Here is a 20200-nt window from a genome sequence, read left to right as displayed (position 1 = left end):
CAGTAGTAACAGGTGAAAACCCTGAAGATGCGTGTTTTCCTTATACTAGCTGCTCTGTCGGCAGCAGTAGTGGCCATCCCTTTTAACCTGCCTGAACCCGCTAAATTAGCTTTCGTTTTGAACGAGGATGACTTTGAAGACTACTTAGACACCTGGCTCAGTGCAGAGCAAAACAAATACGCCAACGAAACCAGCAGCCGGGATGCGCGAAGTGGTAAAACATTTTTCCTTTGCGCTTAATTTCGAATAAAATGTGTAATTTCGTACATATTGGGATCGATGTTCCAATAATGTCCTAATTCATTGATGTTTTAGGATGCACGTTCAGAGTGAATGGTGACTTAGGTCAGCCGCAGCCAGTTTACTTACATAGGGGTTCTTACCTCCTTCCTAATGGTAATTCTGGACAGATTCGTCTGAACACTGGTGAACAAGTGTATGTCGCCTGTACTGGATCCGGTCGTCAGCTCCGCCATCCTAATATAATTGGAAACAGGGCGTCTGCTGTAAGTATTATCACTGGCACCCATTTCATTTTTTTTCAATTCTTCACAACTGTCGTTAACAAAAAGGAATTTATTAACAATTATTATTACCAATTAGATCTGAAGTATTACTGGAATTTATTAAGTATTTAATATTTCATTTCAATCTAATTATATTTTGTTCCTTTATCAAGTTTGTAATGTATTTTTGTCTCATGTCAGACTGCTACCTGCGTCAATAATAACCTGGTTTCTGGATCCGGATGGTTAAATGGGAACAGAGCCTTTGGGCAGCTCACTTGCTCTACTCACTCTCAACATGACGCTCAATCCACTAACACCAGATGTTGGGGCAACAACATAGTTATTCGGTTAGTGTTAAGTATTATTTATTTTGTTACTGCTGTAGTGAAAAACTTAGCGTCGCTTCATCGGTATAACAAAAAAAAGTGAAAAAGTGTGTTATGCAGAATTTACATTGGAATAGGCTAGGGGCAGGTGTAAGTAGATTAATGAAAAAAAAAACAGGCTTTTTGTTGCTGTGTAGATAATATGACGTAAGATTACTTTAATTTTCTTTTTAGCGTGGGTTTCATCGTCAACGGTGTGTTCCACCCTCTCTATTGGTCTTGCTTCAACCAACAGCGTCTTGAAGTTGTGTATGTATGGTATCAACAAAATCCTACGAACCAGGTGTTCCAGTCTGGTGTTGACCGTCCCAGCTGGTTAGGTTAGTATTTTTATAGGTATATATTAATAGTATATAATGTGTTTCATCTTATAATTATTGTGTTTTGATCGTAGCTGGCAGCTTTTTCCCGGGAGTGGCGATAAACAATGTCTACACTCAAGCGTCTCAAAGGAACATGATTGCTTCTTTTGTCGGCAATGATTTGGCTAACAGATATGTGACAAGTAGCCAATTTTTGGCTCGTGGTCACTTGGCTGCCAAAACTGATTTTATTTACGCAACTGGCCAGCGTGCTACATTCTATTTCATAAACGCTGCACCTCAATGGCAGCCTTTTAACGCGGGTAACTGGAACTCCCTTGAGCAAGTAAGTTGATTGTTCATTTTAATTGTGGGCTTATAAAATCGTAAATGTGTTATATGTAAATTATATTTTTTTTAGAATCTCCGAAGACGTATAGGACAAGCCGGCTATCAAACCACTATTTACACTGGAACCTTCGGTGTTACTCAGCTTCGTAACCAGCAAAATCGTCTTGTAGACATTTTCTTACATCGCGCCTCTAACGGAGCCATGCAAGTTCCGGTTCCTCTGTACTTCTATAAGGTAAATAAGATATAAACATTTATATGAAGTTCTTTTTATTATCGATGATTTTAATTGAGCAAATTTGTGGGCAACATCAGATGACTACGTCAGTTTGTAAACAATGCCAACAAAAAAAGTATTTAGGCGGGCACGTATTGGAAGCAGATTGTCTTGTTTGATTGTTTTCTGCTTTCGATCATAGGCTAATTACTTATACGAAAATTTAAAGTTTCGTGGTTTTGATCAATAATACCTCTTTATACGTTTTTCAAAATGGCAACATACGAAAAGCATTCGTAAGTTGTAGGTATTGATGACTTTATCAATTATAAACTTTTTGAATACCAAATTCTTTTATTGTTTATACATGATGAATTACTTAAATTCTATACAGATCTTTCAATTCTCGTAGACTAAGTAGATTCGATAATAGATATTTTTATAATTTCAAAGATAAGATATACGCAATCATTGATTATAGTAATTCATTAAGATAATATAATCGGCTTGATTACAATTTTCGTACATTCAACAGCTTTCTAGGTTCAATTTCGTCGAAAACATATTCTGAATTTAACATATATTATTTTAATAAAAATAAAGCCATTTTTATACGGCATGAACAATTGATTGTTAATTAAGTAAGCACTGATGCACGGCTGCTATTTTACTGATAATTTAGTAGGCTTTGCTGCAATTCCATTTAGGGCGGTACATTGTTAACCCGATATTCGAAGAATATTTAATCGTATTAATACATAACGTCTCGCATAATAATTAATTTCATATGAATTTTGACTCAACCAGACATTGCATTCAATTGTTTCGAGCACGTACGCTCTGAAAACTTTTATCATTAAATTTTCTCTAAAAAAAAAACACGTTACTTAAGAATGTAATAATTAAGTTCCCTAATTTTTCTTTAGGTGGCTTACGACGCCAACCGACGTCTCGGAACGGCGTTCATCAGCATCAACAACCCCTACTACACCGCGAACGAAGCCAGGAACCTGCAGTTCTGCACTGACCGGTGCCGCAACAACAACGCCTTCAATTGGATCGGTTGGAGACCTGACCGCATCGACCTGGGCTACAGTTTCTGTTGCACTGTCGATGACTTCAGAAGGAGAATTCCTCATTTACCCGCATTCCAAACTAACGGTCTTCTTACATAAACGTTAAGAATATAAAAAAGTAAGAAGAAGAAAAAATTCAAAAGCTATAAAAAAATGTGGATAAAATCATCTTTTGATTAGACGTTGCGATTGAGAATATACCAATATACCAATTATACCAATATACCACCTGCTGCACTAAAATGGTCTAATTCATTCTAACCTTACGCAGAGGTCAATACGATAAATAAGGAAGATAAACACTAGCATTCTATATATAAGGAATGTAGTAGAGACATATAGAACCTTAAGTATCCAGGACTGGAAATGTTCTGGTTCCAATCATATACATACCTTTTAACAAAGACAATTTAAACTAAATCGTGTGTGTACTTTCTGCACTATAAATAAATGTTAACTATAATTCAAAATGCCCTCTTAAATTACCGCAAATACTATTTCTAATTATCTATCTTCTTCTATCTATATCTATACTTATAATTAATTTGTAGGAAGGTCAATTCTGTACATGAAATATATTTCCAAAATAACTATCAGGGGATGATTAGGGATCGATACTGATGCCAAAAATGCAATTAGTAAAATTTTTGTCCGTCTGTCTGTATAACCGTTATAGAAACAAAAACTACTCGACGGATTTTAACGAAACTTGGTACAATTATTTTTCATACTCCTGAGCTGGTTATAGTATACTTTTCACCACGCTACAATTAAAAGGAGCAGAGCGGTGAAGGGAAATGTTGGGAAAACGGGAGAAGTTACTCCATTTTTTAAGCTTCCGTTGCGTGTGCAACCTTAATGGTTAAAAGTTCCTTCGATTTCACCAGGATCCCATCATCTGACCCTGACCGGACAATCGGACCACCTGCATACCACCATACATTAAAAAAACATCCCGACAAATTGAGCACCTCCTCCATTTTTGAAGTCCGAAATCCACGCGGGCGAAGCTGCGGGCGGAAGCTAGTATTATAATATAGGCTTTTTAAAAACTTAAATAGTATATCTGCAAATAATCTATAACATTCTAGCTTTCCTGTCATATCTAGGGCAACATAAATTCATATCTAGTTGAAAAACATGAATGATGCAAGAAGTTAATGTTGAAAGCAGCAGTTTTTTCAGCATGCACTTTGAACTTGCTGATTGACCCAGAACTTGTACAACGTCTAAAGAAATATAAACGAATCCCACATAACTTTTAAAACGGTTTTTGAATCTCTATCTAGCCTCTTGTAAGTTTGGGGCCAACTCATACCAATAATAACTAAGTTAGTAAATAGAAGTACTAAAAACTACAAACCAAATTGCACAGGGCCAGGGACCCCTAACATGAGAGGGGCTCCGAAATACCGAAACAAAAACTTGTTTATTTACATCTATTAATACAAAAAACACAAAGACTCTTAAGAAAATAATTGTAAGGGCGATATTTAAATGTTATATTGTATTCTAATAAGGCCCTAAATACTAACTTTAGTTATAATTCTGAACTTAATACAGTGTGAGCACTGCATAGACCAACATAGTAGATCGAAACATCAACATTAACTTTAGTTTATAGTTATACGTAGGCAAATAAATATTACATGGCGTTATATTTTCCATGAATGTATTGCAAGTAGGTAACGTTTTACGAGGTGAGACGAGATTTAATAACGGCGACGTTCAGGTACAAGGTTGCCTCGACATATTTGACATTTACGCAATCGCAGTCAATCTAATAAGCAGCTCATAACTCGAATAATAAAAAAAGTAGTAAAAGTGGATGTTTTGCGTTATATTGCGTAGAATTGAATATAAAATTTATTCACAATTTCCTGTATAAAAAAGTAGTGCATAACTGAAGACAAAGAAGTATTCATTTTATTTTAAAGAAGTACTTATGCATTATTAAATTATTAGAAAAGATGGCGGGACAAACTGGATTCATTTAAAAATAACTGGTTCACTATAGCGCAGGATCGTGATTCATGGAAGGATCTTGGGGAGGCCTTTGCCCAACATTGGGACATTATAGGCTGATACTATACGATACTTATGCATTATTTAGCATTAGTAGTTATGAATCTGTGCAGGAGCATAATAAACAATAATATATAGATTTTTATTTAATAAATAGTTCACGAGATAATATTTTAGACACATTTCCATTATGCTAGTACCCGCATGTTCTAGTCGCATGTAGTTATGACGTATGTTATATGTTTCAAGACTACCTGTATTAAACTTTACAATCTTAAATACCGATTGGATAATTAATATAGCTTTACTCTCTGACTACCGTGATTTACACCAGTCATTTACAATTGCAACGTCGGTGAGGAACTGGGTGTCTGGGTAAACATGATTATAAATCATTATCGTCATACGCATGGAGGTGTTCTTTTTTTCCTATGTTTATACTTACCGTTGATACTTACTATAGTTTACATTTAATGTTTCACCATGGTGTAAGTATTTTATTCAAATTTACTGTCGAAGGGGGCCGGGGTTTCGCAATTTGATTTGCAGCTCGCCCAGCACGGAGGTGTTGTATGTGGTACATAATAATTCCATAGCGTAGTCTTTTTAAACATTGTTTTTCGTATTAGTTCTATACTTAAATGAATGCACTTCAGCGGAGAAGATATTATAGTCGACTCACCGCACAATTTGCAAAGACGAATTATACAATATGTTAACACCTATTTTATATGAACGCGATCACGCAAGTTCGCTACCGATCCAGTTAGTCAGTTCATAGACATACCAAACCACTCGGTGACAGCACCGGTGTATAAGATCCGTTCGGGTGAGGTCGGATACGGGGTAAGATCGTATAACGAAAAAATACCGCGAATCTATGGTTAATTTTTAATTTAAGCTATGTAGGCGGCTACGCTGTCTCTTTTTGCCCCACCCTATATACCACCACAGTTGATGCTACGACCAAGAACGGGTGCGCTATGTGTATTGAAACAAAAAAGGTGGATTTCGCTTTTCTTAAAAATTTTGAGACTTCTGTTTGATTTTGTGGACCTTATCATACTAGCATTAGAAGCGTTATTAGAACGGAGTCCGAACTTACCCCGCAAAGGTCCGATCTTTTCTAAGGGTTTTAAATTTTTATACAGATATTATCATCTATTTCTAAGCTTACTCAGAGAGAATTGGAAGATGATGTAAATTATCACATAAAGTAGCATTAATAATAACCAATTTCATGTATAAAATGTTAGTATCGCTTAAATATTTTATGAGAAAAAAAATATTTTCTAGACTCCTCGCAAGTCCGAAATTAGCCGAACGCACTCTATAGTGGCTTTCTGAGGAAGAAACAGAGTAAAAACCAGGTAATATCAATAAAACTCAAATTAAGACGCATTTTATTTATTGTTCTTTCAGTGTACTTGATTTAAATAACTTTCTTTAAAATAGTGACTTTATTGAGTGCAAAAATAAGTATGTACTAACAATGAAACTAGTGCTCTGAAAATACTGTTCAAACATTTTATTACATAATTTTAGGAATTTAAGTAAAATTCTGCTGTGCCTAATGAGTTATTTTTAAATTGAATATTTTTTTATTATCTATTCAAGACATTCCGTTGTTTACATTAAAATGATTTTCATGGTTGACATTAATTTCATACCATAAAATATACAGTGCACTTAGATATTGTCACCTATGAATATAAACTGATATGAATAAATTTATCTCATCATTATGATTTACAAAATGACAAAATATACATATTAAGCTATGAGTATATTTTCTTTTGGTCTCTGAATTAATCTAGAAAAATGCTACGTGAGTTATTAAATAAGTACTTATTTATTTATGTATTGGGGAATTTGATGTGCATTTGTCCAGATAAGAGATAAATATATTAATATCGGTGCATATCAATACTGAGCAGCAGATCATTTGTATATATTTAACATCTATTTCCATTTTGATACTAAAAGTCATTAAATCAGCTCAGCTATTATATTATAGAAGATTTTTATTTGGTGGTAGGCAAAGGCAAAAATTGTCACAAATAATTTCATTTACATTTTATTGTTTACGTTGTGTGTATTGTAAACAGTAAATGTAATATTACTTCAAATAAACTCACAAATTATTCAAAATATCAATATTCCAAAGATAACCATAGTGAATTGTAACATTTTTTTACCGATACGCAATGAACTGATCGTGAATGAAATTACATAAGGATACATTTGCGGCGAATATTTATTTAACAGTGAAATTATAAAGTAGATAAAAATAGTCTAATTCATTTTCATTTATCTAATTTAACTACGGTAAAATCGTTAAATATTATTATTATAATTATCTATTCGAAATGATGTAAACACGTCGCAGTTTAACGATGTGCTATGTGGAAATAATCTACTCGATCGCTGTATTACTTTTAATAATAATATTTCTACTATTAAATCCGGAAGTTTTAATGACGACCGGAAATTAATTATATTAACGTGGAATGCTTTCTAAGTATATCATTAGACGTGCCAGATGGGGAAAATCCACCAATTAATTTTTCATTCAAAAAGTCCATATACTATCTCTAATCAGATTGCTCTTAATTCATTTTCAAATCACATTCCGTGTGTCTTACGTAATATTAAAAAGTACATATTATTAAAAAAATATCTCACGTGCATAAATCGTAGTAACAGGATAAAGGACATGCAAGAACCCCGTGTTACAGATAAACTTGGGCCAAGACTTTGTTTATTATTGAACAAACGTGTCGTCAAAAAGCACATTTTTATATCAGTACTCACACTCCTAACCTAGTGATATTTACTTCATAAAGATAGCAATTGGTCGCGAAATATACTAGGTAATCCATATACATATAAGAGAATATATAGTGCACTACCGAATGAAGGCCTCTGATATAATATTATGTACATACATATAAAGACTACATAACAGTATATTGGAAAAGTCTCACTTATAAATATAAAGGTTAAGTAGGCATCTGATGTAGACTTATAACTCGAAACTTAATCTACGAGATTAGTGTAGTTACAGAGTTCTATTGTCGGATATTAACGGTATGGTATGTAGAGCACGGGACAGAGGGGCATTACGTGCATTAAGCCCACACAACAAGAGTTTCTCGTATGCTAGAGGCGAGAACAATATCAGTAACCTTCAGTTTCGGCGTCCAATCATGACATTTTACTCATTTGGGGCAGTTTAATACAGTATAGATGGAAACCAAGGATAAAATGGAACTCATTGTAGCCTGACTTTGGACATTCGAGAATCTCTTTTTGTGTTAAAATCAGGCTTTTATGTGCGTTTTCACTGAAACCGAAAGGAGCAGAATATGCCAGGGTAAACATACGTTTCTATTGAACCGCAGTGGAGATATAAAATATGTAAATTTCAATCAATTGATAGGTCTATTTCTGCACGACTCGTCCCCTCCCCGTTTCAGTTAAAACGCAACCTTAATATTTACTTTAAATTATTACATTATTAAAGGGGTAAACGCAGAGTTTCATTCCTATTACTCCGAAATATTTGATTTGAAATCCCAAATTCAGCTATTGGCATTTCATTTAATTAACGTGCTTTGGAACATTGCTTCTGTATTGTTTCACCGAACGGAATACTAGGTCTGGGGGAAAGCATTGTTATTCCAGTAAGTACACACGCTACAGAGTATATTCCCTATACAGAACAATAATAAAATTCGTTATAAAATCGTTCGCTTAGTAAACGCGCTGTGTTCGCACCGCGGCGGGAAACAGTATTGTGAACAGCGGTTACTTAACACAATTTCCACATTATATCTATTAATCATCACGAAGCAGCTTTAGGGCACGTGCACTTCTTTCTCGCTTACGATAAAAAGAACTTACTTTTTACATTAAGACCAAAATTCTCACAGCTTTGTCTTTCATTGTTCGCTTAATAGCGAGTAGTACGAGTAAATTCGTTACATACTAAACTATTAGGTACTACATGTAGAGGTATTGGCATTACAGTCATAAATAACACTAACTATTCCAATTCGTACGAGTTAAATCACCCAAAACACTCGAAAGATAATAATTCGATAAGACAATAAATAACAATAGACGCGAGGGACGATGGATTGCTTCCAGCGGTTGTGAGACAATTTTGTTGTTAAGGATTTGGTCGACGAATGAGAATTAACTACGCTACATAGCTTCATAAATAATAACACTCCACCTGTGATAACAAACCAACACAATACAATTAAGCTCCATTAAATATATTTCACAGAAATGAAACACATAAATTATCTCTAAAAGTAACAAACGCTGAGATCAAAATAGAAACTACACCGATTTAATCAGCATTATATAAATTAAAAGCTCAAGACAGATTTTAAAACATAGTATGTTTCCGAATTCAAAACATACGCAAATACTACACATGAACGTAAGTCTTGATATATATTATTAAGTATTTAGGCCCAATGATTCTAATTTCAGTATTATGTAGGCACGTAAGCACAATGTTTGTCAAAAACACAATAAAAACATACTGCAGTGAATTGTCTTATGAATTTTAATCTACTTCTTGTATTCAATTTCTTATCGAATATTGCGTTAGTTAAATGCTAAACACAGTACTTTTCACTGTAGCGAACCTATTTTAATAGAAGCATTGGATACAGTGAAAACATAAAAAAAACGTCCTTTAGAAACCATTTTTAAGTTTGAAGAGCACAAAGTTAATTAAAAATAAATACATGCTGTCGGTCTATTGTTAAATATAACCACCTATACTATATATTTTTTCGTAATTTGGTTATATTTTGTTAAATGCGACGCAGATTTTATTATTTTAACTTGTTGAAAACTTTACATGTGGGCGATCTTTTTAATGGTAGAAACGGGATGTAGCATTTTTTAGCCCTACTAATATCTAATAGAAATTAGACGTGCAGCATCGATTTTCGCTTCTTGTTGCCGCAGCTCAGTAGCATTGCCGGATTCATTAAGAATAAGTTTTTCCATCCCCACATTTCTCACTCCTTAGGTCTATATTGCATAAACATTTTATGATTTTGTAGTTATCTAGGCCGCTTGTTTGCCTATCTTCCACATAAAAAAATACCCCTTCATCACGAAAGCTATATTTTATGGAGGTCATAATTATAATTATTAATGCAACATTATTTCAATATTTTGGTGAAAAGAAGAGTTTTTAATGCAAAGCTGTTTAATGAGTGAAGCCACCAAATTGATATTCTCATAGCACGATAGACCGACAGCACGCGGCAAACAAACAACCGCACCTGTTATGGCGCCATCAATACTTGGTGGGTACTAAGTACTTGGTAATGCAAAATTAACTTCGTATAATAGCAAAGAGAAAATAAATAATACCAAAAATGTGTTATATTATAAAGAAAATAGGCAATAAATTATTTTGCACAAAATTATTTGGTTTAGTACAATAAATATCTACCCATAACATATTTTCCTGGTTGGAGAATTATTTTTAAAAAAGGTGCATTTAGTCTAATATCTATCTGTACAAGCAACACTACAGAAGTTTTTAAAATTTTATGATTGCTTTATATTATTTTCAAAAATTATATCATACTTGAATACTTTTTATTAAACCTTTATCGCATAATTTACAAAAGGAATTTTCTTAAATTACAAATATAATTATAATATTAAACTCTTTAATGGGTACATTTAAGTAGTCAAACGTCATTTAATACTACAAAGTCACAAGATCTGAATATCACTTTGGTGTTAGAGGAAATATTATAATAATAATTAATTATAAATCGTAATTACACTATCACTAAAGTCTTGTATTCCGTGTCAGGTAGATTATCCACGATTAGTATATGTTATTCTTCTCAAACCGCTGTTTCTAGATCTTCGGAGACTAATTGAAAATGCTCTTGACCTGAAATTGATATGCTTCTTAATAATATTTACCTATGGTATATTATACATTTATGGAGTTATCATAAATAATATTATGAGACTTATAGATATACTTTTCTTTTGCCTTTACAACTCGTTCATTAAATTCTGTTAGCTGGGTAATATTTTCATAATATGTTGGGCGGTGTGCGTTCTTGGAATGAATTAAACCGGGCGATAACTAATTTATTACACTTTTGGTAATAAAGTACCTAAGTGTAAACATATCATCTGCCAGTTGTACTTAACTTGTCCATTCGTTTAGATGCAATAAACAGAGTTTAAGTACGTAAAAGACATATTATAAGGATAACTATCAAATTCAAAATTATTATAATATCCGCTACAACAATTACAAACAGAATTTTTCAATTCTATAATGACGCATTGTGGAAAATAGTTTATTAATTCTTGATTTCTTTATATTAGTAATTGATTTGAAATTGACTAATGATATTACAATGCGAACAAAATAAAAACTGATAAATTACTCAAAAAACTACTATAGTGAATTCACAACTCATATATCGCGTCAATATGTAAATTGACGCGGAATTTTATAGTGTGATTCTCTGATAACTGTACTTATTACCTAATATGCCATAAACGTACATAGCAACCGTTGTATTAGAACGGCAAAATTAACAGATTCTAAAGTGGAGTTATTATGCTCATAGATGTTTGTTTATATTTCTGAAATCGGTTTGTATATACACAATACATCAGTTAGGATTAAACAAATATTGTCTTGACCTGTTAATGTGTTCTACATTTCGCTGGCTCGCTATTATAAAGTAAGTGATATATTCAAATTGTTGCATATTATAAACCCACCATTATTTTTAGTATATTACAAACCCAAAATATTTTTTTTCTTGAATCAGTAGCACAATCCATTGCACTAATTTTTGACATAGGTACACACCCTTCCCCATCCTGCGGCCCCGCACACGTTCCACTCGCGCCCTGCGGCGGTGCGGGCGATGCGCTTAAATTAATCTATCAATTTCGCGAGAGTTTTCATTTTTATTATTATTGTTATATTTTTATGTGATCTGTTTATACTAAAATCTAATGTGGGGGTGTTTCGGCTTTATGGTACACAAAAATTAATTAATATCACAAAATTCAATGTCTTTTTAAGTAAAAAAAATCCAATACTTCCGAATGATAAACAAAAGGGGGGAATCATAACTTATCGTCTGTTTTTATTTTTACCAAAATGGAAACGTAAAATCTCGTTTTTCCAAAATAAGTACGATATTGACATGGTATTATCTCACTCATTAAGTCTCTTCTGGGTTTGATTCTCACGATGAGTAAGTATAATTGTTCAGTAAAATTCAAATTAATAGCTAATGGTGAATAGAATTTTTGGATCTATTTACTATACGCAAACTAAATTGTAAATAAATTAATAAGTTGAGGAAATGAATTCATAAAATAAATTTCATATGTACGCCTACCACCCTACGTCTACCCACCAATTGTATGTCAGAACGTAAATACATTGGTATATTCTTATCATTCGTTCAACTTAAGCAGGTGGGGTAACTCATTAACTGTAATACTAACTTTCTAAATATGCGGCGAGGTCGTGGTCCTCGGCCCGCAGCGCCAGATGCCGCGGGGTGAGTCCAGCATGGTCCTGGCGCGTGAGGGACGCGCCGCCCGCCACCAGCATGCAGCAGATGGCGCGCCGCTTGTGCGCCGCCGCCTTGTGCAGCGCTGTCTGCCCGCGCTCGTTGTCGCGCATGTTCACCATTGCCGTGGGCGCGCACGCGATTAGATACTTCACTATCTCCTTGTTGCCGTATCGCGCTGCTATGTGTAACGCGGTTTGACCACTCGCGTCGATCGACATTAGTGAATAGCCAGCTGCGTGAAGTTCTTTCATCTTGAATAGAGATGGGTTTTGTTAAAATTCTTATCTTTATTTTCAAGAGCTGGAGTCTCATAAATTTCATGCTTATATAAATATTCAATAAGAGTTTTTTCGTTATTAAATTATATTATGTAAGAAGAAATGGTATTAACCGTACTATTGAACGACTGACTCTATCACTATGGAATATGAACAACAAACCGCATTTTTTGTGCTTATGAAGTTATGGTATGTTTCCCGCCCTTCATACCTCTGATTAACTTATTGGCCCCTGCAATCGCTATCTGCGATATTGCTGGTGATTACGCCCAGACCGACCACAATAATTGGTTTTAGCTATATTTAATACACATACAACAAAATATAACACAATACTATCGTTTTATCACATCGCCTAAATTATCTGATTGATATGAAATGCAAGGGGTTTCCCTTGTGGAAAATAAGTCCCTTCCACGACTTAATCTTGGATTTGCGTTTCGTTGATTAGATCATTCTAGTACAAATCCATAATATAAGCATGAATAATGTAACATACAAAAATCAAATATAATATATCTTCAATTAAGTAACAATTGGGTTTTTACCAACCATTTTCAGATCACCAACTTTAGCGGCCTTGAGAAGCGCGTCAGATGTTTTTTCCAACAAATTTCTGAAACAATAATATTTTATTACCATGTATTTGCGGAGCGTAGAGAGTATTTTTTTTTCAATACTGATTGCTCAAAATAAGTTAAGGGTATTATACGTTTTTATTGAAAACATTTGTTATATTGTTATAAAAGTTCTTGATTAACAACAATCAATATTTGTATTGATAATTTGAACTATAGAATATATTGCACATATTTTTTTTAAATATAATAATAAAACCTTTTATGTATGGTTGTAAAACAATATTGTTTTAACATAATTGTATTTTTTAAACCATTACTTAGTATTTTGTAATTGTTGACCATAGAAAACAATACATAATAATAATAATAATATCAGCCCTGTATTATATACTTGCCCACTGCTGAGCACGGGCCTCCTCTACTACTGAGAGGGATTAGGCCTTAGTCCACCACGCTGGCCTAGTGCGGGTTGGTAGACTTCACACACCTTCGAAATTCTTATAGAGAACTTCTCAGATGTGCAGGTTTCCTCACGACGTTTTCCTTCACCGTTAAAGCGAACGATAAATTCACAAAGAATACACACATGATTTTAGAAAAGTCAGAGGTGTGTGCCCTTGGGCTTTGAACCTGCGGACATTCGTCTCGGCAAACAATACATAATGAAACGAAATAAAAGAAACTGTAAACACTAACAATAGGTAATGTCAAAATTTAACAGAGACTTCCGTTGCAACCTTTTTTATTTCATACTCAAGTACCTGACTTATATTATCATTGGTATTAACCAATGATAATATAAGTATTTAATTATAAACTACACTAACTAAAATACTAATAAGTGTGTCTCACCTATAGCCAAATACTTCTTGGTCAAGTCCGAAAAGTTTTTCATGAATGCTGCATGCAATACAAGAGAGAAGAAATAGAGTGCAGATTTCAATCGTAAGTGTGCTCTGTGCTTCAGTAGTAGTACAAGTACATGTGCTGTATTCCTCGATACAATCACACTTTATCTACCGCAGTGATTGCGAGTACTCGCAAACCGTCCGATAAATGTTTAGCTAAAAGATCATTGTGAACTGTCACCGCAATACATGTACGAAAATTATTATACAAATCACTCATTTGTAAATCTAATTTTGACGGCTTCGATATTGAATGTTGATTATCATGATTCTACGTTATATTATGTTTCAATCAAAATTAGGAAATTAATTTGTAACACGATTCGTTGTTAAATAGAATGTTAGACAACTATTGTAGAGTTATTTTTTGATACACGTAAAACTATAGAATACCTAAGCCATCAAGAAATAAAACTACATACTTTAAAGCCTAAACGCACACAAACACAAAACAGTTTTTATATTGATACTTACGTCTTGAACCGCACTATTGAATCGTGAGTGGGCTGAATATCTTTAGCCGGTGGACTGGCGCAAAGAGGAGGCGACCCCGACTCTTGACTGGGTACTGTAACCTTCGGCGGACTTGCTGCAGGAGCAGTTTTGGGTGTGGTGGGAAGTGGAGTTTTGGGAGTGGGCGGAACTGACTTCTTCGGAGAAGGGGCTGGAGGAGTCTTAGGAGCACTAGGAACAGGAGGTACAACGGCAGCTGGTGGCGGAGTTTGTGGGGTCGATAGCTCTTCAGATGTCCGCGCTGGGCTCCCCAGACCGGATTCACTGTGCGCACAAAACAATTGCTGGCAATATACCTACTAAAGTAACATGTCGTTATGAATCACGCATTTATTTGGTAGGTTAATTACACACTGCTTATGAAATATACAATTTCATAGGTTTCCCTAGCTGTAAGCGATTTACCGATAAAATTAATAATGTAGACAGTAAGTAACTTTGAATAGTCATAGTTGCGTGCTTATGGGGCTGGATTGAAATCCATTATGTTCGTCTAGGCTAGTGGCGGTGGTCATATTGATAAATTTCTTTTAAGTTATTTAAAACTTTTATAGTTAATTTTCGCAGTATGTTTTAAATTAACGAAATAATCAAGCGGACACATTAATTGCTCCAACCTGTATAGCATTAATTTTCAGCGAACATTTTTGTTCACAGAGTTATTCAGCGGTAACAGAATGCATCGCTTCTGTGTGCGTTATTCACGGCACAGCTCCGGCTGAATGGAGTTCAGTCATTTAGTGAATACGGCCGCGAGCCATTTCCGCCCCCCATTCAAATGGAACGCAGTCTAGTGCAAGGTCATCACGTCGCTTAGACTTCACAGCGCGGAAAAATCAAAATATTCTTTGCATGGATACCCGAAGTGACGGTGTATTGTTCTCATAGTTCCGTATAACTTGACATAATCACCTGTGATCATACTACGTCATAATGCAGCTTATTAGAGCGGTATCCGGACTTATTAGTCTGCGAGCGCTCTCATTAAGCTAGCCGGGCGGGCGGCTTACATTGCTTTACGAGTCACTGTGTGCAGTGACTGTATATTCATTTGAAGGGCAACTAAGGGAAATAAATGCCTTACCGGAATTACATTAACATAAACATCTAAAAGTCACATACATGTTTTATAAAGTTTATAGAGGCTTAAAGTTTAACCATGTTCCTCCATCTGTGCGTGCGATGTCACATCCTGCACGCCCATCGTGAAAAGGCGTATTTACAAATTGCAATATATTGATAAAATAATAAAATGTCTCAATGTTATCATTTCAAAATAAATGGAGCTTTACATCGCTCATGATACGTTATGACTTGAGAAAATAATAAACTGTTAACTAACCTGGCATGAGATTCAGGAACGTCCAGGGAGACCCCAGCGCTCGGAGTGTCGACACTTTGGGAGATGTCAAGCGAGACGGAGAGTCCGGTGGTAGTGTCTAGTGAGACTGAAGGGCCGGTGCGGTCGAGCGAGCCCGTGGCCGTGGTGTCGGGTTGCACGGTGCTCTCGGTGTCGGGCGTCTGCGGCGCCGCGTCCAGTATGTATATGTTGTCGTGTCCGATGTCGGCCGGGTAGTGCAAATTTTCCTGTGCTTTGTCGACTCGGAAGAATCGCTCTGCCGTCACCGCTATTTTAGTACAAAGTCGTTGTTTTATTTTACCTTTCAGACACATCTTTATTATTGTATTCTGCTATTCCCTTTTATGAAGATTGATATCGCTTTATTGGCTTCAGCTCTAATGGACTAACCCAATGGAATAAACTGATGATTATAATTTACAATAAATAGATATCGTCTCACAGGCTCATAAACACATCATAATACATAATAAGACACTTTTTTAATTTCCTAGGCGTTTTAGTTCCTACACCTATTCATTGATAATGTTCTTTCCTTCGCTTCAAATAATAAGAAAATAAGGTAAGGTAAACATACATATCAAACAACGATAAACAATATCGTTGTTTGATATGTATGGTCCGTTTTATCTGTGAAGCAACATGAATAGCCTACACGTGAAAATATTACATGTCGAACTAAACAATTGAACTTTGCCCTTTCGATCGCTACGAAAAATTTTGCATCACAATTTTTACACGTGGAATGTTTAACTTTTTCCCAAAATTGCGTGAATATGAGCAGTACACTTTTTTTGAAATTTTAATTAAAACACAAGGAAAGCGCCATCAAATTATCCTACGTAACAGTAGAAAGAAAATACTAAGGTAATATATAAAAATAATATTGCTATATTTTGAAGTTATAAACCTAATTGCACAAAAGTTTTTATTATCTACCTACGCTTAACACTTACTGTTAAACTTTATATTTACGTACAACTCTTCTTAACTCAATAAAGTCATTGAGATTAAAACTATATATTTATTTTGAAGATAATAGCTCGCAGGACTGAATTACTAACTAACTTGTACCTGAGTTCGTAAATACAGACAGTCTTGCCTTCCTAAAATGTAACTAACAATAGACGAGTGCCTTGTAGTTTAGCCGATATACTAACCTAGTCACACGACCGTAACACCAACGGAGTTACCCGAGTAAATTGAATAACGTTGTAATTAACGTAGCGTAACAAATTAAAGCGCTTTTCAGCAACTAAAACAACTTGACGACGTTGCGGCAAAGCTAAAACGTAGTACAAAAATACAAAGTGCAGACTAAGCGAACGAATGCAAGCGAACGCTAAGGGTTAGTTCGACCAACGTAAGGCACATATTAAAATAATGTTATACATTATGATGATAAGGGCGAATTCTATATAATAGTTTTAAGATTGATGATGGATTTAAGATTGGTTAACGAAAGGAAACGAATGTGTGTGAATTCACTGAAAGCGAGGGAGCATGCGGCAATGATCGGCAAACTGCTCCCTGACTTTATTCGCGCTCGTTCGCTTGGTCTGTGCTCTAGATAATAAATACGCCTTGTACTTACAGTCCACAAACCACCAGTCGACGAGACTTGAGTACTGTTGAGATTCTTTGATCATGTTTTGAATGAGGGTACGTATTTGCTCTAAGTCCGCTGCAGGGTTCACTTCTAGAGAGCCAATGCTCTCCGCTGTAATTAAGACAATTCACATTGTGACGACGACCGTTACTAAGAACCTTAATCATAAAGAAAAAAAACTAATAAATTTATGGGATCTATAATCTTAGTAGTCATGAGCATTACCACAATTATTATCATATTTTATAGACTAATTGTGCCAAATTAGACTTTTAACGTAATTTAATAAAATACTTCACCATAATCATCATCATCACGAACAAGATGCATCCCCAGAATGATTTAATTTCCGTTTTGACAATCATTCTTTAAGTTAAATATGTATGTATTATGTTGTTAACTATAATTTTCGGGTTAATCAATCAATTCAATCAAGTCTATTAGGTTAATCAATTAATCTCCGTGTTGCCATTAGAATCTATTTTATGCGCGACTTGCATAGTAGATACTTGAGATTGGTTTCAACAAATTATTTACGCAAATTGTATACGAGTATATTAATCTCAATGTATTGAATAAAAACAAGTTTTGTCATTGTAACCAGCTTAGGAAGTTGTTTACATTATAAAATTTGTCATAAGTAACAAACATCACTAAAATTTCAAATGTTGCACCCTTCTCTACTCAAATCAAATCTGTTGATTGCAATTAGCTGCAAAATCGTGTTTAACTTAAATACGTTAAGCGTTCTTTTGAATGACGCTAAAAGTTGTCAATGCAGCGAAATGTGTTTGAGGCCGGTTCGTAAAATACTTCGTTTCGTTGCACGTGTTGGTTGTTGTCAATTTTATATCACGATAACGTAAAAATGTGCATAGAAGTAGAATAATAACTACTATAACCGTTTATAAAAGCCTTTCATACAAAGTTGTTGTTATTTCATACAAAGAAAGAAAGATATTGACCGTACCTATAAAGTCAGAAACTTCGTATTAATTCAATCACTTTAGATGGATAAATAATCAATTCTGCGACAAGCAAGAATTATTCCGTTTCAAAACGGAAACAAGACAATACAGAATAAAACTTTTTTACGTCGCACTGATTTCATTAACGCTAAATGAATGATCAATAACGTCAATGCGATTCTCGCAATGGAATATTTTTCAACGTTACCATCTTTTCAGACTACAGACGTTTCACTGACCAATTGATTAGTAAGGTCACGATGCTATCGCACACTCAAGCCAGAGAAACCGTTTTGCGTGTCTGTGACTGTTCAGACCAGCTAAAACTCCAATAGTTGATTCTAATTAGTTTGACATATATTTGACGATTGACCCAGGTAAGTAATAGCCATGGTTTTAAATAATAATTTAACACTCCTTGTATATATAGGGATTATCTACATCCTTTTGTAAAAGGAATAATTGGAAAAAAAAACATTCAAAGTACTAAGTGGTATGAAAAACCATTAGGTACCTACCTAATTTTTGTTATATTGTGCGCACTTGCTTTTTTTCACATCGAGTAAGAATCCAAACAAAGTATTGGAATATAAAAAGTCTAAGGCAGTCTGCGAAGTCTTTTTTGACGATTAGTTATGAAAATTGGTAAATCGATAATATAATAATATCAGACCGGTAATACATACTATCCCACTGCTGGGTACGGGCCTCCTTTACTACTGAGAGGGATTAGGCCTTAGTCCACTACGCTAACCCAGTGCGAATTGGCAGACTTCACATACCTTTAAAATTCTTAGAGAATTTCTCAGGTATGCATATTTTCTCACGATGTTTTCCTTCACCGTTAAAGCAAGCGGTAATTCACAAAATATACACACATAACTTCAGAAAAGTCCCAGGTGCGTACCCTTGGGTTTTGAACCTGCGGATATTAGTCTCGGCTGTTCGTTCCACTCCCTACTAGGCCATCGCTGCTTGTAAAGTCGATAACGCGACCAAAAAATTAATGAAATAAAATTTAACTTTGTTAGACTAAGAGCGGTCTTCAATCGAATTTATTACCTGTCTTAGCGAGCAATTCCTTGTCGTAATGGTGTCTTTCGTAATCAGTCATTCTTATGAGATTCACAGTGAGTGTAAGCTTGTCTAATGTTGTTTGTCTGAAACAAATATATAAGGAGTTATTTCCATTTTTTTTATTTCGTCGATGCTATAATTTCTTATAATCATCAAATACTTTTAAAAATTAACATAATATATTTTTGACTCTCGATTGATTTTCGAGAAAACAAAGGAAACATAGAAAATAAAAAATTGCTCTTCCGACTTTGTTGTTAGTTTAGCGTCCGTGTTGTTCAAATACCACATTAGCCAAAGAAAGGCTACAACAGTACAAACGCAGGAGCTAAATGTAGCTTATTTGAAAGCGGTTAGTTTCACTTAAGACCTACGAGGCTACGCCATCTCACATCGATGCAAATAGGAATCTCGTGTGGCGATAAAATAT

The 20200-nt window shown here is 34.6% G+C and overlaps 2 protein-coding genes across 10 annotated transcripts in view; one reads left to right on the top strand and one right to left on the bottom strand.

Moving 5' to 3' along the window:
• LOC115442629 lies at window positions 1-3311 on the top strand. 2 transcript variants are annotated; one of them, XR_005112816.1, is made up of 8 exons: window positions 1-214; window positions 316-506; window positions 708-856; window positions 1070-1215; window positions 1290-1543; window positions 1619-1783; window positions 2692-3038; window positions 3227-3311. XR_005112816.1 is itself a non-coding variant. In XM_030167723.2 (7 exons), the coding sequence occupies exons 1-7, from the start codon at window positions 28-30 to the stop codon at window positions 2938-2940; spliced, it is 1341 nt and encodes a 446-aa protein (XP_030023583.2). In that variant the 5' UTR covers window positions 1-27; the 3' UTR covers window positions 2941-3084. The 2 variants fall into 2 exon arrangements, 1 of the variants encoding a protein (XP_030023583.2); XM_030167723.2 differs by lacking the exon at window positions 3227-3311 and having other exon boundaries at window positions 2692-3084.
• Window positions 3312-6257: 2946 nt separating this feature from the next.
• The window catches only part of LOC115442604 (eye-specific diacylglycerol kinase), a 130164-nt gene continuing 116221 nt past the window's right edge, over window positions 6258-20200 (bottom strand). For 6 of the 8 annotated variants that reach the window (XM_030167683.2, XM_037441633.1, XM_037441635.1 and 3 more), the window contains 8 exons: window positions 19756-19853; window positions 17711-17836; window positions 16099-16384; window positions 14718-15020; window positions 14188-14235; window positions 13307-13370; window positions 12406-12727; window positions 6258-10810 (listed from right to left, as the gene is read on the bottom strand). In XM_030167683.2, the coding sequence (XP_030023543.2) occupies window positions 10761-10810; window positions 12406-12727; window positions 13307-13370; window positions 14188-14235; window positions 14718-15020; window positions 16099-16384; window positions 17711-17836; window positions 19756-19853 (1297 nt within the window). In that variant the 3' untranslated portion in view covers window positions 6258-10760. Of the gene's footprint in view, window positions 10811-12405; window positions 12728-13306; window positions 13371-14187; window positions 14400-14717; window positions 15021-16098; window positions 16385-17710; window positions 17837-19755; window positions 19854-20200 lie in introns of those variants that run through there. The other 2 variants (XM_037441634.1, XM_037441636.1) reach the window with 2 other exon arrangements.

Source organism: Manduca sexta, chromosome 22, assembly GCF_014839805.1.
Source record: "Manduca sexta isolate Smith_Timp_Sample1 chromosome 22, JHU_Msex_v1.0, whole genome shotgun sequence".
NCBI lineage: Eukaryota > Metazoa > Arthropoda > Insecta > Lepidoptera > Sphingidae > Manduca > Manduca sexta.
This window is presented reverse-complemented; position numbering and strand designations above follow the sequence as displayed.

Bases quoted from the DNA above. Each gene is read 5' to 3' on its own strand.
- LOC115442629 (XM_030167723.2), top strand. From the start codon at position 28: ATGCGTGTTTTCCTTATACTAGCTGCTCTGTCGGCAGCAGTAGTGGCC. The intron at 507-707 runs GTAAGTATTATC...GTCTCATGTCAG, and splicing joins TTGGAAACAGGGCGTCTGCT to ACTGCTACCTGCGTCAATAA. The intron at 1,216-1,289 runs GTTAGTATTTTT...TTTTGATCGTAG, and splicing joins TGACCGTCCCAGCTGGTTAG to CTGGCAGCTTTTTCCCGGGA.